Source organism: Pezoporus occidentalis, unplaced genomic scaffold (assembly GCF_034315485.1).
Source record: "Pezoporus occidentalis ecotype Australia unplaced genomic scaffold, CSIRO_AGI_Poc_V1 ctg154, whole genome shotgun sequence".
Taxonomy (NCBI): Eukaryota; Metazoa; Chordata; class Aves; order Psittaciformes; family Psittacidae; genus Pezoporus; species Pezoporus occidentalis.
In genome coordinates this window covers 47,287-65,098 of record NW_026913361.1, presented here as the reverse complement: position 1 = coordinate 65,098, position 17,812 = coordinate 47,287, and the positions used below count along the sequence as shown (strand labels likewise).

At 40.4% G+C, this 17,812-nt stretch overlaps 1 protein-coding gene across 2 annotated transcripts in view; it reads right to left on the bottom strand.

The window, feature by feature from the left end:
• The window catches only part of TECRL (trans-2,3-enoyl-CoA reductase like), a 64,800-nt gene that overhangs the window by 23,918 nt on the left and 23,070 nt on the right, over positions 1 to 17,812 (bottom strand). The window contains exons 3-4 of one of the 2 annotated variants that reach the window (XM_062611531.1): positions 5,411 to 5,455; positions 4,136 to 4,224 (exon numbers count right to left, since the gene is read on the bottom strand). In XM_062611531.1, the coding sequence (XP_062467515.1) occupies positions 4,136 to 4,224; positions 5,411 to 5,455 (134 nt within the window). Of the gene's footprint in view, positions 1 to 4,120; positions 4,225 to 5,410; positions 5,456 to 17,812 lie in introns of both variants that reach the window. The other variant, XM_062611530.1, reaches the window with a different exon arrangement.

Sequence of the window (17,812 nt, the reverse complement as noted above, 5' to 3'; positions counted from 1 at the left end):
CCAGTAAGATGGGAGGGGAGAACTATATTGACCCAAACTTCCCCCAAGAGAAGAGCTGCACCTAATTATTCAATACAGCATGCACTTGCCCACTGTGTACGCCTGCTACACATAACTGCAAAGCTTCAAACACAGATCTCTTGGCTTGTTCATTTTCCACAATGTCTAACTTGGTATATGAATGGAACCTACAAGGATGCCAGAGAGGGACTCTCCATCAGGGAAAATAGCGATAGGACAAGGGGCAATGGGTTTATACTGAAACAGGGGAAGTTTAAGTTAGATATAAGGAGGAAGTTCTTTACTGTAAGGGTGGTGAGGCACTGGAATGGGTTGCCCAAGGAAGCTGTGAATGCTCCATCCCTGGTGGTGTTCAAGGCCAGGTTGGACAGAGCCTTGGGTGACATGGTTTAGTGTGAGGTGTCCCTGCCCATGGCAGGGGGGTTGGAACTTGATGATCTTAAAGTCCTTTCCAACCCAAACCATTCTATGATTCTACGATAATTTTGCTTTGCCATCCAGAAGGGAGCAGACTAATTAGTGAAAGCATGGATTTTCAGATTTCAAAGATGTTCTTGGGTTTAAATAAATATTAGTCTCTACATTTCTAAATCGAGCAGAAGCTTTGAAATGGAGCAGTTCTGCTGCCAGCCTGAGTATTTTAAGGCTTTCAGGAGTCAAAAGTGTTTAAGCAATCTCTAATTTTAAACCATAGTCACAAAAAATATTTATTGAAGTACTGTTTCAGAATTAATCTTATGAAATTCACAGACTTGGCGATAAAATATATTTTTCACAGTTTTCATGTTGTTGTCTTGGTTCTATTTCGATCCTTCTGGTAGCCTTTCCAGGTAGCAAGTAGACAACAGAAACTGATAAGTCAGAAATTGCAATCGCTGCTCAAATGAGGAAAGCTTTAGTAGAAGTCTGAATTTGATCAGGAAGAATTTTTTTCTTTGGACTACAGCAGCAGTATGCATTATTAGCAGTAAAATGCCAGCCATGTTTTCAAAAAGTCGCAGGCTAGGTTGCAATATGTGAAAAGAAGATGTCTCTGTCAAACATGCTTAGGCCCAAAATTGAACAGAGATTAAAGGTAAAACCCATGACTCCAGTGGTGGGAAATTCAAACACTCCTAGCGGTACAGTCTTTACAAAAGGTATATAGAAATTATCTATAAGCTCAGCTTTCATTAGTATATCTGCAACATCATTCACTAAACCTCAACTATCCAATCCAGGTAGGGTAAAGTAATGGGTAAGTCTTGTGCAAAAAGTAAATTACGTGTTTCCAGTAATACTTGTTTTATAAAAGAGAAGGCAGAGTAGAGAGAAAGTTCTAACAAAATCCATGATAATAAGCAAACGATTCTGTTTTGTCCCTGAATTTCTTTTTGGAAATGAGCCATGAGGGTGTCTTTTCTTCTAAAAGAGCCAGGTGAGGTTAGATTTCTATCCACATTACCCCAGGAAAGGGCCTTATTCTCAAGAGATTGACAAGTAATTGCTCCAGTAGAGGAAAACTATAAATCTCTCACCCTAGTTTCTCCTCCTCCCCTAGAGCAACCCAGCCTCTAGAGCTGAAATCTTGTCAATCTCAGAGGCCTTAGTGTTCTTGTTCTCAAGTGTGATCTCCAGTGAGGTGACAAAGCCCTATAAGACCCACCTCTATGCTTAGTTTTCTCCTAGACAGATTGTGCCTAATGTATCAACCTCTGGAGCACTGACGTATTGCCATGTCTTTCTATGTGCCTATTTTTGGAGTTCAGGTCTGAATGTGGGCCTTTGTGCCTCAGCTATCATTTTGCTGATGAGATAAGAATATTTTTATTCTGTGCCTCACTTATTTAAATGTCAACCCTTTCATTCAGAAGAATCCCTCACCATGTGCATAAATCTGATAAAGCATCAAGGGAAATGGAAAAGTGGGAGCTCTAAGCACAGTAAAAATGAGAGTAAAACTATACGTCCTGTGTACAAATGCATTCTTAATTGCTATTGTTAGAGTACAATGTTCTGTGAACTTTATTGCTATAGACTAGCTATCATAAAAATCTCTTGACTTTTTAAATGGTGTGGCTAGGAAGAAGATTTCTGCCACTGAGAATGGAGACAATTTTGAATACAGAACAGAATGGTATAAGATGAATATTCAGAAACTCATGAAGTCAACTTTCTGTACACACAGATCAAGTCATAAAAAAATGACTAGGCATCCTAGTCATAACTGCACTATTTGTAATGGGATATTAAGCTTTAGTTATGTTATTGTCTTAGGCTACATAAGCCACAAGGAAAGGAGAGAATAAATAAAGTTCTTGCAGATTGCTTAATTGTAGAAAACAGGAGGCTGTACTACTTACAATTTTGCTTTGCAAGGAAATTCCATGGTTGAAAGGTGGTGAGATGGGCTGGGGGGGAGGGGGAACAAGGCCACAGCTAGCATTAATCAGTATGGGAATCACTGGGGTAAAATCGCAGCCTTAGTAAGCTCACAGACCTCTACTGAAGTGAGTAGGTCACAGTGTGAACAGCTCTAACTGCACTGAAATAAACTGCTTGTCACTACCTGGGGATTTGGATCCTGTCGTTAGAACCATGAAGGATATATATAGGTCATGGACTTGTTCACAGGGCTAAAACTTGCCAAGTTTGTGCTGCTAAGGGCTATCTACTTCCCAGCACATGAGCTTGAGGAGGTAAGATGGATATATGACCTTACAGTGATGATTCAGAAGCTGACTTTTGCCAAAGTCAAGGGCAGTGCTAGCAGTAACATCCACCTTGAGTGTACCGTTTAACAGAAAAGGAGCTGTAAAAAGGAGCATGGCCATTCTAAGCATCATAGTTATGTTTCCTAGCTCATAGTGACCTACTGGAGAGAAGAACCGGTAATATCATTTGCAAACTGCTTAAAGACCTGACACTCACAATCTCCACCTGTACAGACACAGCTAAGGAAGGGCAGCGGGCTTGTTGTACCCCCATGTGCGCAGGGTGGGACCTGTGGGCTGTCTGAGGGAAGAATCTAATCATTTGTCCTACAGCTATGATGCCAGTTAGCAGAAACTCACTTGCAAGGAACTAAAGGAATCACAAACAATTAATGGTTTGTTTTCCATTTCTATGTATGGCTTTAATGGCTTACAGAACCTGAAGTTCTGTCTTATTCATGTTTCTCACTGCAGAAATTGGGAATCTGATTACCCAATACACAGATGTGGGCTGTGTGTTACTCCAACTAATACAGTACGTGCAAACTGCAGCAAAACCTAGGTGAGACTAGTAGTGAGACTACTTTCCGCTCCATCCCTTATGCCTGTTGCAGAATGTTGGAAAGGTTTCTTTGTCTCCCATGTCCTTTCAAACTCTTCAGCTGTTGGGCTGTGAAAGAATTGAATCTTTCATTTCCTTCTTGCACAGATGAGCCTGTAAGGTTAGAGTTCCCCACAACCTTATTTGAGCGGAACATGTTGCCTCTCTCCCACCAGCCTGACCTTCCAACACCTGCTTAACAGTAAAATAACTGAAGTCAAACTGAGAGCAGAACTAAAACAGGCAGGCATGGCTGCCCATAGCAAATGATATTGTTTTACACAGAGATTCAAAATTCCCGTGACTCCTAAGCCTGGCTGGGCATCTTCTGCCTGGAATCCTTGACCTCACCACTCTCTCAAAACTGTTCTTCAGGTGATCAAAGAGTAAGACATTCCCATTCAATAATTTTCCTGCATTAGTAACAGGGTTACCAGAAATACATTTTTTGTTTTTAATGTATTTCCACTTCAAAGCTGAGGAGCCTTGCACCACATTAGTGCATTTGGCTACAGGTCCTGCACAGGCATATAAACCCTAGATATGCTAAAATTGGTTTTAATGTATTCATTTTTTTTCCCCTCCAGCAATATTGTTATGTCCACCTTCTAATATTTAATTGGATGTCAGAGTTAGCACACTGATAACTTGGCTCACTGTCCATTTAATTCTGGTTTGACTACTGATAAAGTAATTGCACCATTTGACACACGGAAGGGCAGGCAGAGGAAACTGGAGTAATTTGATGCTAAAACACACTATGCATTAAGACGTATCATGTTGATTGCTACAAATACATACTTACTGTGGTCCAACCAACCTGCTGACCCAGGTCTGTAAAATACAGTGTAATGATGGAGGAAACAGCAAGGCTTTGAATGCTAATAGAATCCTTCAAATAGGGCCCATCTGTAATGACGAAAAGGAAAAAGAAGATGGAAGGAGCAACAGGCATTCTTTCAGACGCTGAACATAACACATAGGCTGCCTTGTAATGGTCAAGGTGTAGGCCCAGCTTGTATTCTGGTTTATTTTGGTGACTTGGTACTTATTCTCCAGGTTAGCAATCTGTAACATTTCTGTTGGAGTTATTCTGCTCTCATTTTAACAAAAACATTAGGCTGACATGATGTTGGGCAGCAATGCATAGCAGTTGTTATGGTGCTATCTCTATTAATCTAGACCATTAGAAACATGCCATGGAATCACACAGACAATTTCTTAGAGCACTTTTTGTTCTGTCTTGCAAGACTAATGGGAAAGTCAGTGGTATGCAGTGTCTCTCTCACTCGTATCTTTTCCTGAAGCATTTACATTCTCAAGCTATTTTACGATAGGTGGCACCATCATGATGAGTACAATTTCTTGGGCAAAGGCCCACAATCCACGATACCTTTTGTAAGCAGCCTGACCTCAGCAGATCAGATGTATAAATCTGAGCATTACATTGCTTTTCACAGTATTCTCAGGTATCTGCTTCCAGTTCTGATGGATCCAGAATGTGCACAGAGACATAAAATGGCAAATTTTTTAATAGAACCAGTAAGTTGGATATTGGGAAACCCCAACAGCCACTTTATGCATTGTGTCTCCCTTTCAACATATGTTTAATGGCTGTTTAAGTCAGTGAGGGTGCTAACTTCCACCAGGTGCTGAGTCGCCATTTTCTACAGCTCTGCAATGCTGCATCCACAGAACAAATGTCACACAGCCCATAGCAGCTTCATCTCCCACTGTCATGTCCACCAAGAACTGGTGTACTGACAACGCCAATTGCATCTTCTGATGAGGCTGTGAGGAAGTATTGAAAGTGATAATGCAGTGAGTGAGGGAAGTGAGTAAATGGTTTTCAAACTGCCTTGTCTTCATTATTTGATCGTATACTGTATCCTGAAGCATTTTAACTCAGTGGTTATGAAAACCATTAAATTCCATTATTAATGAGAAAATAAGTTAATCATTGATATCAATTAATGAAAAAGTGCCAGCAGTTCACCTAATAACACATATAGAGAAAGCAATATTGTTAAGAGGAGAACTTGCCAGAGGATTAGTAATGCATTAGGTAGCTGTATTCAACCATATGAATACTTACTGCGTTCTAGTTGCAGGCCAACACGGGAAGGGTACCACTGGGGACCTGTTAAAATCACAAAGCATGGCGGTTAATTTCATGGTAGGGGATCTAAATTTCTCTTTCTATTAGTATTCTTTTCAGGTGATTGCTACAAATGTAAGGTTAAAACAAATCCTCTCTTTCAGTCTCAGCTATACAAGGAGAATACAAGAGAGCTAGGAGAAGCGCACAATACACATACAGAACCAGAAATCTTCTCTCCCCACAGGAGTTTTGGAAGGGCCAATCTCTATGCTGAATGCTCCGTTAGCACACACACACAAATGGGTGTGAGTGCGCACCACTGGGAAGTATAAAGAGGACCCTATTTATTAGTGTATTTGCCAAAACTCCCTAATAAATGCATCAGTTGCACTATCACCACCCCCAGCCATTTCTACTGCATTTTCTTTATTTCCTTTGATACACCTTAGGACAGTCAATAGCCTGCAAAAGATTTGCTTTGTCTTTTCAATTCAAAGCCCAGGTGAAACTGGTCAAATACAGCCACAGTTTTCTTTAGACCTGCTTTACAATTGTTACTATTCCTGTATATCAGTATTCCTGTACCTTAAACAAATGGAAAAAAATTCTTCACAATGACTGTGATCAGACATGGGAACATTTGCCCAAGAAGCTGTGGGATCTGCTTCCCTGGAAATAGGCTTCAGCTGGAGAAGACCTTGTGCAATCTTACAGGTCTTGAAAGTTGGCCCTGCTCTGACCAGGAACCTGGACCAGATGAACTCCAGATGTTGCTTCTACCTTAACTGTATTTTGGATGATGAGGAGAGATTGTTGACCCCACCAGCTGCCAGCTGGAGGGGAAAGGGAGCTTACAGGAGTAGGGAGGAAAGGGAGTTAGGAGGAAAGGGAGTATACAATGTGCACTGTACCACTGTGCAGTGTCACTCAGCACACGCTCATTTCAGAATCATTTGGTCTGAGTTTTGTAGGTAGGCAGGAACAGGCATTAGATGAACCCATGAACCAGGGCTAATGGCAAGAGGCAAGATATCCATCAAGTAAGTCACAAACATTATTTTTTCAAGATATTACAACAATCCATGGCTATTAAAGATAACAAAAGGAAGATAGAGAAAGAGCAGCTGTCTGACTTGTCAAGGAAGATATGATTTGCTCCAGGACAGCAGATATCAATAGTTATTTGGGAGCCTGAAATGCAATGTACTTGCGTTAAATTGGAATCTTCTCCTCAGCTCTCCCCTCCCCATATTACAGTATGTTTCAATAAAAGCCAATTTACCTGATCCTGTGGCAATGTGCTTTTAGGTATGGCTCATAATCTTCACAAGGGCAAACAGAGGTTGTGCGATTCAGCACGTCATCACACATTTCCAGTCCTACAGCCTCAGTACACCAATATGTTCAAGCATACTCAAAGATTCAGACAGATGGAACTGTGCCTTTGCCGCTGCTTTTCTGCAGTGACCTTATTATCACACCACTGTGTCTCTCTGGTTTCCAGACTGTCCTTTGTGTGTTGCATGTATTTTGCTGGAGGGACCTGAAATTAGCTGTTTGGATATTCCTTCCCAGCTTTTACTATTGGTGGGGGGCCACTAGCTAACATCAAGTGGAAATGATATGCAAATGGAGTAGGGGACAAAGTCCAAACACATCTCTTTTTGTACATATCATAGGTTTAGTCTGAACATGAAAGTTTCCCACTTTCAGTCTTTATGGCAGCAGACTTTAGCAAGGCTCTTCCTAAGCCTTAACTGTCTGGGTTTCTACAAAAACCAATGTTGCTTTCTGGACAGAAGTGTGACCACACTTTACTTCTCGAATCTCAGAGACTCATCAGCCTGATGAGACTCATTTCATAGAGAGGAAACCCCACACATTCCTAAACATCAAAGATTTGCCTGCTCACCACTTGATTTCAGTCAGCCAAGGGGACTGTGGGCTCACCTGTCAGCATTTTTCTGCCTTCTTCCTGTGACTGTTTCCCATGGGGATCCTCCAGAGCTTTCACTAGGACAGCTCTGGATTTCTGTTTGGCAATGTGGGAAGCCATTCTGATCCAGCCTGGCTCTGTCAAACACACATTCATGTTATTCCTATAGAAAAAGAGCTCTCCTTCCTTTTACTAGTGAAAAGAAGCCAAGCAACTAATTATCACCTGTATTAATTCTTGCTACTGTCTGTCAAAATAAGGGGTTGATGGCTCTCTTGGATACCTAGAGGCATCATTTGGCAGATTAGTTTAACCTGCCATCAGCAGGAGTATAGAAGTGCATGTGGAGAGTGCATGCTCTCACTACAGATAGAGACACAGATGCAGTTGCATGCAGCACTCCAAAGCTCCTCTGCACTCCCACACCTGGCAAAGCTCCCCTCATTTCCAGTCTGGAAGGTTTCTCTGGAGGGTTTCTCTTTTGCAGATGTTTTTTTTTTTTTTAGTATGGTTTACTTTCCAGTTTATTCTTATTAACACTTTCCATTGGTGCCTCCTGCAGAGATTAATGTCAGTCCAAGAGCATGGCTGAGTTTATCTTGTTGTATCTAAGATCAGACATGTATTATTAGTTACTGACATTGTGATAGTGCATCAGAGCTCAGTCACATGGTGTTGAGTAGATCACATCCCTGTATAGTCCTTGTGATCAGCAGAGCTGTTCAGTTCCCTTAAGCAGGGCTATAGTTTTGGCTATGTATTTCACACTTGGAAGAAGTTGCAAAAATAACATTTCAGCCCATTTATATCACCGACCAGTTTTCACTTGAAAAAGCAGATACAGACTTGACCATAAAACAATGGTTCAAACTTCATGGCTTAGACAACAGCTCTATTTAGCCAATATTATATTCTCTGATGTTTAGACAATATTGTGGGTCCTCTCTCGCATTTCTTAGATTTCTGAGTTTGTGTAGAACAGCTTCAGTTCCTTTCTTTGCTGTGCGTTTGGACAGCTATTGAAATGCCATCCTGGTTTTCCGTCTCCTATTTGATTATTTCTACCTTCCTGACTTATCCTTCTCCTGATGTTTGTCTTGGTCTTTTAATACGGTCACCCCTCAACTTCATGCATTTAGGCACCTGAAAGCTTTGCCCATTCCTCACAAACTCCTTGATTTTCAACTTGAAAATCCACAAACTCCTTAACATCAACATCATTCTTCTTCACTTAGCAGCCTGATCTAGTGAAAGATGTCCCTGCCCGTGGCAGGAGGGGCAGACTAGATGATCTTTGAACATTCATTCCAAATCAAACTGTTCTACAATTCTATGATTCGTACTGTTATGGTTCAGATAATGTTTATTCCATGTATACAGGCTTCATTTAGTCCAGTAGTGTAAGCAATTCATGATAAGTCTTAAACCTTTTACCTTATTTCATCTTCTCTGTCAGAAATCTCTTCCAAGTTTGCGGAAAAACTCCATGCTTTTACTTAAAAACTGTTAAAACATTTTAATACTAATCCCTTTAAAGCATCATCATTTTTTCAACATAGAAGAGTATTTTCTTGGAAAATAACTCAATGTTCACTTTTAATAATTTCTTTTAAAAAATGGACATAAGGAAAAATATTTAATTTTGGATGGGTCATTTTTTGTACTTGTGACTACTTAAAACAAAAATTAAAACATAAGCAAACTGACAGGATATATTAAAACTGATAGCCGCCTTTAATTTGACCATACACAAGTATGAAATCACCTGTCAATACTGGATATAAAAAAGAGATGCAGTGCTATTAAATAACCATACAAATGCTTGCTACAACGACAGTATCAGTACCATGCCCAGCTGCCAACACCGCTATAGAAAGATACACAGAAAACCAAGTTCTACTGGTCCCACCGCTCACACAGTTTGTTTTTTCACTGCATTTATACTAGAATTTCAGTAAATGAATAGGATGTCAATCACAGGACCTGAGGACAGTTTTAAAAGCCCATATGCAGTTTTAAAAGTGTCCAAAGGGACTTTTATCCACATGAAATTCAAACTGAGCTTCATGTGTGTTCCACTACTTAAATATCACAAGAGGTTTTGAAAATTTAACAACTAAGGAATCTAAGTACGAGATATTTTCCAATGGTTATGAAATTGAAGGGGTCAGTCTAATTTTTGTCAAGATTCAGAAAGAGCCTTTGATAAAAATTCTTTAGTGCGTTGCCTGTTCTGTGGTAAATTACACAAATGCACATTTGTCAGAAAGTATTTATGATGTTCCATGAACCTGTATGACAGCAAAGGTATAACATGATGAAGACCTCTCCTACTGGGTAATTCAGTGTGTTCCTTAGAACGTGGCTATTCTTCTGGGGAGTAAGGAGTGTAAGAAATGCAAAACAGAGTTGAGAGACACAATTTGGAGATAATTAGCAGACTGACTTTCCATGATCATCTAATTTTGTTATCAGTTAAGTTGTTTGCTTCTCATTGTATTTCAGCACCCATGCATCTGCAATGACAAACAGCCTTAAATAATTACAAGTAAAACTCACTGTGATATGAATAGGATGATATGAACAACAAAATAACTATAATCAAACAGCAGCAGCGAGTTTAAATTTGTTTTCAAGTTTAAATTTTAAACTTTTCTTATTTTTTAGTTTTTAGTTTTAAAGTTTAGATTTGCAGAAATATGGACAATTCTGGGGACCACTGCAGTACCAATATCCCTTATATGATCACAAAGTGTTACACATTAGCTGAGAAACATAACCGCATTTGGTTGTGTGAACTGAGCATGGCTGAAATGCATTCCCTCACTTTAATCAGATGCTAATTTTTACATCTGTGTAGCAATAAGAAGAGGTTGTTAGGAAAGATTCACGTACCAGTATATGTGGGGATGGTGTCTTTAGACAGGAAAGCTTCTGAGAAAATGGGAATAGAGATATTGCCATGCTTACAATTATAACCTGTTCTGGACTGAGGTTTGCATACCGTTTGCTGTACTGAGCTGACAGCAGGAAAAGTGGGATGCTGAAATTACTTGAAGCTGTTGCTTTCTGCTTTTATTTGAAGAAAAGGTTGTGAGATTTATTGTGCTGTCATGCCACTTGAGTGATTCCTGAGCACGATGGTAGTAAGCAAAACACACCTAAGAACCACAGTAAAACTAAGGTGGGCCATAAGACCAAGAAAGAAAGTATCTGAAGCTATTATTTACTATTTTTGCCTTCACTGTAATAAATGACAGCCACTGACTACTGCAATCTAAACGGCTGGCTCACTTTAAGAATTGCAGCACCAAGCCCGGGGCAAGCAAGGTCCTGCTCAGAAGGCCCTTTTTGGCCACACACCTAAAGATGTTTTGTTGTTTTGACCCACAAATCACCCAGCACAATCACCTGGGTCTCTTTTTTCAGGGCTAGTGCTGAGACACCAGCTCTAGCCAGGCCTTCTCCAGCTACCAGACAGCTGTACTGGCCTGGCACCATACCGAGCTCCTGAGCCCAGATGTGCTTGCAGGGCCACCAAGTGTATGCTGCTTCTAGCTCTCACTAAGCCTTTAGGGGACAGGATTGGCCTTGGGAAGTGTCATGGTTTAAACCCGGCTGGCAACTAAGTACCATGCAGCCTCTCTCTCACTTCCCTCCACTTCCCCCCCCCCTTTTCCAGGAGAGATAGGGGGAGGATAAGAATTTGGAAGAATGTAAAACCCACAGGTTGAGATGAGAACAGTTTAACAATTTGAAATTAAGTAAAATATAGTGATAATAAAAATAATATCAACAATAACTATACTTATAATAGGGAACGATAAGTACAGATAAATGAGAATTCGGAAAACCCAAGTGACGCACAATACAGTTGCTCTCCACCCACTGACTGATACGCAGCCTGACCTGAGCAGTGATCTGTCCCTTCTGGGTAACTCCCCCCCAGTTTATATACAGGGCATGACATGCTGTGGTATGGAATACCCCTTTGGCTAGTTTGGGTCAGGTGTCCTGTCTCTGCTTCCTCCTGACTTCTTGTGCCCCTCGTCACTGGCAGAGCATGAGGGATTGAAATGTGCTTGATCAGAGTAATCGCTACTTAGCAACAACTAAAACGGTGTTGTGTTATCAGCATTGTTCTCATACTAAAGCAAAAAAACAGCACTCCACCAGCTACTGGGAAGAAAAATATCCCAGCTAAAACCAGGACAGGCAGGTATTTGCTGGATCCAGCATCATTTAGCTAGGCTGTTGGTGTTTTTTTTGTAGAAGGACCTATAATGTCGTATATCAGAATATTTAAAGAGCTGTAGCAGTCTTGAACTAGATCCATGTTTTTATCAGAAGGCAGTGAAAGGAGCAGATCCAGTCTTCAGTAAAATCTCATCAGGGTACTGAAAAGGATGATGACTTTAATGGCTCCATACCCAGGGACAAATCCCTCTTCTTTGTCAGCTTTTTTTTTCTCTGAGTATTTTCTCTGATTTGTCTAATTTGTAAGGTTTCCAGGGAAGATCTCAGATGAGTCAAATTCATCTGATTGCATTTTCATTGGAAAAAACTTCTATAGATGCCTGAACAACCTCAGGAACAGAACACTACTTCCCCTCCCCCCCACCCCAGCCTTTTTTTTATCACGAAAAAGGAAACATCTCAGACTTCAGCTATATTCCGATTGGGCAATAATGGAAAAGTTTCTTGAGAGTCAGCAGTTTTTCCTAATGAAGATCAATTTTTATTGGTGGTAAACAGAATATTATTTGTCATTTAGAGGTCAATTTATGTCACTAGCAGATTAAGCTTTCAATTTTCCTTCTGAAAGAGCTTGACACTGAAAGCAACTGTGGAAATTCAGACAGGCAAAAAGCATCAGAAACTAAAAGCAAGCAAGAATACAACATTTAGATCTGTATTTTATTTTTTCTTCTATATTGTTTATCCTTCTACTTAAAAAAAAAAAAAAGAGAGAAAAAGAAAAATCCAGCCGTGTGCATTTCAATTTTCTGTGTAGCCTGCTGCAGAAAGTATAATTAATTTTGATCTTTCTATGTGGATTTGCATTTAAATGAATGTGCGTGGGCAAGGGAAGGGAAAGGGAATGAGGCTCACCTTTCATTTCATTAATAACAACCACAGAGCAGAATACAGAAAAACAAGTAAACAGATACTCTGACAAGCCTTGAGCTTGAAGCATCATTCCCATAAGGGACTGTCTTTAATCAGTGCTAGCAGGTGAGAAGGCGCTGAGGGCATCAGGCGCTGCAGGGCACAGCAGCCGGCCTGGCTCCCTGCAGCTTGGGCTTTGTGCTGCCTTTGCTGCCTTTGCGACGCACAGAGTAGTGCATGTGTCACTGTTGGTCAGTGAAGGTGGACTCTCTGTAATGGGTTGGGGATTCTTTTGACCAGGGATTCCCAGGGAGGACTGTGTCCTGTGATCCATGCTCTAAAATGGCACAGAGTCTGCTTTGTATTTGCAGACAGCTGTGCTCAGGCTCTGAAATGCCAACCCCAATTAAGAGAGAGGTGTGTAATTTATGCCAAACCAGGATCTATATTCTGGAAGTTATCTTTGTCTTTGATTCTCCTGCCTCTACAAGTTTGGAAAGGGTAACAAAGATAATTGTTGAGGGGGCTGGGAGAACTCAAGGAGGATTCTTTCCTAAGTACAAACTCTGTCAGTGAAGCCTTCATACAAAGAATGAGCAGAACATGAGAAACTGCATGATAAGGAGCATACATTTGCCAAACTAAATATGTATTCCAGGGACTAAAAATATCCTTCCTTCTCTTATCTGCCTTTCCATATGCTATCATGGGATTTTTAAAAATGCAGTTTAATGTTTGGTAGTTTATTAAATCAGTTGCTGTCTATCCTGAATGTTTACATGTTCAAATACCTTTACTGGTGTGGCAGTAGCTAACCCAGCCAACAGATTGAAAGACAGCAAATTAGAACATTTAAACACAAGTATCTGACTATCCTTGTGGTCTCAGAAAACACAAGTAATAAGATATAAAGGTCTGTTTTAAAAATGTTGTTTCTTTCAAAACTTTAGTTCATGTTCACCCTGTGCGAGGTTCGGAGAGAACAAACAGTGCTGTGCCTTGCAGTGTTATAGATAAAGCAGTGTTTCAGAGCACTGATAACACAGGTCATTGCCTTCTCATTTCAGAAATCAGTATCCTGACTCCAGTTTGGATACTAGCTCAGCACAGGTGCTGAGCACATTTAGGTAGCAGCATGAGGGGCAGAGAAGAGAACTGGCAAGGCTGCTGTTATACCCTGCACTGCCTGCTGGCTTGGGGCTCTGCTGATTCCAGCATCAGAAAGTACCCGGTGCTCCAACAATCAGAGCTGACATAGCAAAAACGGCTCAAAAGCTCATTTGTGCCTCCACCACAGTTGTACTGGGCAGAGGAGAGTCCTACCCCAGGTTCTAGCTGTGTTTCATTAAAAGAGTTCCTTAGTCAATTAGATAATAAAACATGCTAATGAAGCATGATTTTCTTTCAGTATTTGACTGTCCAGGGGATAGCACTCTCTCTAGCCCCTAATCTAATCAGGATACATTCCCTCACTAACCCCAACAGCAGTGTGGATTTTCTATCTAATGGGCATACCAATGCCATCAGCAGTTAGCTGAACGCATTTGAACTGACGTGATTTCTTCCTTAGTGCAAATTAACTTCTTATAGATTCATTGGTAAATTTACCACATTGAAAATTAATCTCCACTAATACCAGGGCTAAACTGTAGTTTCTCCACAGGCAGTGAAGAAGAGGTAGCACAGATCTGCCCTCCTTTGGCAGCAGATAAAACATTAGCATGAAAGCCAGAGGCTCAGTCATGTTTCCGTGTCCTTCCTAGGAGAAATTATTTGGGGTGGTTTAATTCTCCATCCCACCACATTACTTAGGTTGAGCAAAGGCTTCAGGGCCTCAGAAACACTGCCACAGGGTTTGGGAAACTGCTTTTCCCATGCCAGCTCTGCAATAGAGGGCAAATAATTTTCCTTAAATAAACAGCAAATATGTTTGATTCTAGGTCACCTCCTGTGCATGCCATGGATGATGCTCTAGCCCACATGGAGAGCAGAGGACACACCATCCAAAGCTCTCCCAGTAGGAGATGAACCCAGGCAGGCTGTCTGCACATCAACCACAAGGCAGCCATGTAGAAAGAAGTGTAACATGCTTAAAATTGTTTTTCCACACTTACACAGTCATGATCACTGTGGAACTTGATTATGGCAACAGTGCTAGGTGAGTATGCTCATTCTCATACTTGAGGGATGAGATTTCATCCCATTATATACAGCAAACACTTAATGGCCTTTGAACACCTCTACTACTTTTCCTCTGTAAATGTTATAGCCACAACTCATCTAGACTGTTTGTGAACAAAACTTGTGCTCTAATGGCAGAATATAAAAAAATACTACCTTCCCTTTAGTATGTACTTAAACCAGAGCAATATGCATTGTTCAAAGCAAATAAACCACTGGCATAACCTTCTCTTTGTTCTACTTCAGTGCCAAAAATTTGGTAAAAGTTTTTGGAGCCAGCCTTCTTATTTGCAAGCAGAATTGCCTGAAAGTTTTCAGAAATATTTTTGATGCTGTGGAAATAAGACTTTTGTTTCAGAATTCAGAATTGTTTATGGAGAATGTATATTTTAAACACAGGAAAAAAAAAACTAGTATTGTGTTTCATGACTGACATATTGGTTCTTTTTCAGCCTGTGATTTTTCATGTACAGTTATCTTTTTACTTTTTCTACCTCCACATTTTCTTTCTAACCACATTTATGGAATAATTTAGATTATAAACTTTCTTTACTTAGAAGCTTTTGTAACTTCTGGTTGCCAGGATATAGAAGTTACATTTGCCTGCCTAAAGAAGAAAATCGAGTCTTGTTAGGCATGGATACTAGGCATGACTTAGCTTTCTGAACTGGAAATCTTGATTGGAAAACATTGCACCTCCTTTATTCATTTTGACAGGAAATCAAAAGTATGAGCCATATTACCCCCCAAAACAAGTCAGAAGAAGTGAAAGAGAATAGCGTCTAGATTGCAGCCTTAAACCTGCATCCAACGTATGTCATCGCAAAAGCAATAATAAAAGAGATGAAGGAAAAGTTAAGACTTTCCAAGGTGTATGCTAAATAATTAAACAGTTTATCTATAACCAAAATGGAGCAAAGTATATACAGAAACAGCCACCTTTCCCCTGGGCTTCAATGCCTGCACCTTTATCTGGTAAATCTTGTTCAGATCACACAGGAAATGTGTCTATACATTGCCACATTCAAAGCCTGCCTTATATAAAGGCATCTAGCAAGTAGTGAATCCAGTGTGCTTGTTTAGACTTACTCAATTTGAAATTGAAGTTTTATGGCACATCTTCAAAACCTCAGTGTTTTGTTTTGTTGTTTCATTTTTAAGAGATCAAACATGTTCCTTCAACCCAGGTGCTGCCACGCAGTCATCTCAGTATAAATTAACACAGTTCTTGGCAACGGCCAAACTAAGTAATGTGTTGGCAGCCTTCTACATGGCAATGCAGCAACCACTGCTCTTACCTAATGGGTACAGGCATTATCTCCAGGAAAAACTAGCTTGTTCTCCTAAACATGAGCAAATTCCAGAGAAGTCCCTATCCTCTCTTAGCTAGATACTGCTAAGCTTTCTACAGTTTCAGGGACCCCATCTATTTGTATACGTTTGCTTATTTTCAAGCATTCAAAAAAGAGATCAAAATAATGAGAAAAGGAAGGTAGTAGGTGAAACACTGGGTGCCTTCTATTTCCAGGGTCTTTTGAGGGATCAAGAGATAGCTGTGTCCCTCTTTCCCCAGAGAGGAGATGAGGTGTTTTGGTCCTTCATTGAAAACTTTGAGACTCATTGGTGGGCATAGGAATTAGTTTCAATTTAATGTCAGTTGGTGGAGCATGCTTGGGGGACTGGAAATAACCAAGCTGGAATACAGAGGTAGATGCACTAAAGTGCCTAACATCCATCCATTAGCAGCAATGAGAGCCAGGCAGTGGGCAAGAGGAGCCCACATTTTACATGAGCACAGTTTGTGAATGAGCTGCAGATCCAGTATAATTCACGTATCAATTATTTCTATGGTGAATCATTCCAGCAAATATATTCAATATCACTGCAATTTGGAGACAATTTAGAAAGAGGTGGAACTCCCCTCTACTACATTATTTTTATTGTGAATCATTTGTTCAGCTTCTTGTCTTTGATGCATTGCTTTTATTAACTCGAAGCAGTGGCAAATATCAAGTTTCGCGTGAAAGATTTCTAATTTTGATTGTTCCTAGAGTTTATTCCCCCCCCCATGCCAAAACAAAAAAATAAACAGGCTACAAATACGAGAGAGAACCCGCATGAAAACAAATGCAAAACAAGTCATCATCACAGGGCGACATCCTTCACATTCAGGTTTCAACAGCTTCCCTTGCTTTTGTTCTGCTTACCTGATCCTACCCCCAGAACTGCAGATACTTTTTATGTCATACCTCCTGTTGGCCCTGTGGAAGCTGGGGGCTTCAGAAGCACAGCCAGTGAAGCCATGAGGCAGAGAAGACCTAGTGGAAAGTCTGAACTTAGCAGCTAATGCTGCTGCCTCTTCTCTAACCTAGCAGAGGTGATACCATGGACCTTGTCATTTTTTTCTCTCCCAGAGCTTTCCAAGAAGGAGGTAAGCTCCTCTCATTCTGGCATGGGAGATTCTCTTCCTTTCTGTTATCTAGAGCCTGTTTGTTTTCTTTCACAAGAAGTTCCTGGGGCATTTAATGCAGACCAAATTCATGCAGTTCCTCATAGGAGAAACTGCTCGATCCTCCTGTAAAACCATCTGCCCAACTTTGGTGTCCAAAAGCACAGGGATTCCGATGAAAATCCTGATACAGATGCAGAGCACATTTAAAGGCCTGAAATGATCTTGACCCTGCCATAATCAACAGGCATCAGTCTTTTTAATGGACATGAGATTCTTTTCACATTCATGAAGACCTGCTGGGGCTTTTAGTGTCTTGGGTTCCTTGAATGAACATTAAACCCACATGAGTCTGATGGTGAGCACTAAGTTACTGTTGGAAGTCTAACTGTCCTTCAGACAAAAAAATGTAATACCCACATTTAAACGGATGTAGAAGCTGTTTAAAAAAAAAAACTACATTAGCATCTTATATTAATAGTTCAGTATGCTTTAATTCTTCATTTTACATGAGACTAGATATTCTCTAGGGCCTGGATTACCTCTACAGGGCCTTGCACTACCCTTCTCTCAATTGAGCCATAGGCACTAATACAAAACCCATTCTAAATAATAATAGGCAATTCTGGTAAACAAATTTTGTTGTTTCTCATTTAGATCTGTCAGTTAAATCTACTGCAAAAGCAAGAAAAGCAAAGAATCTAGCTATGAAATTTCCTTT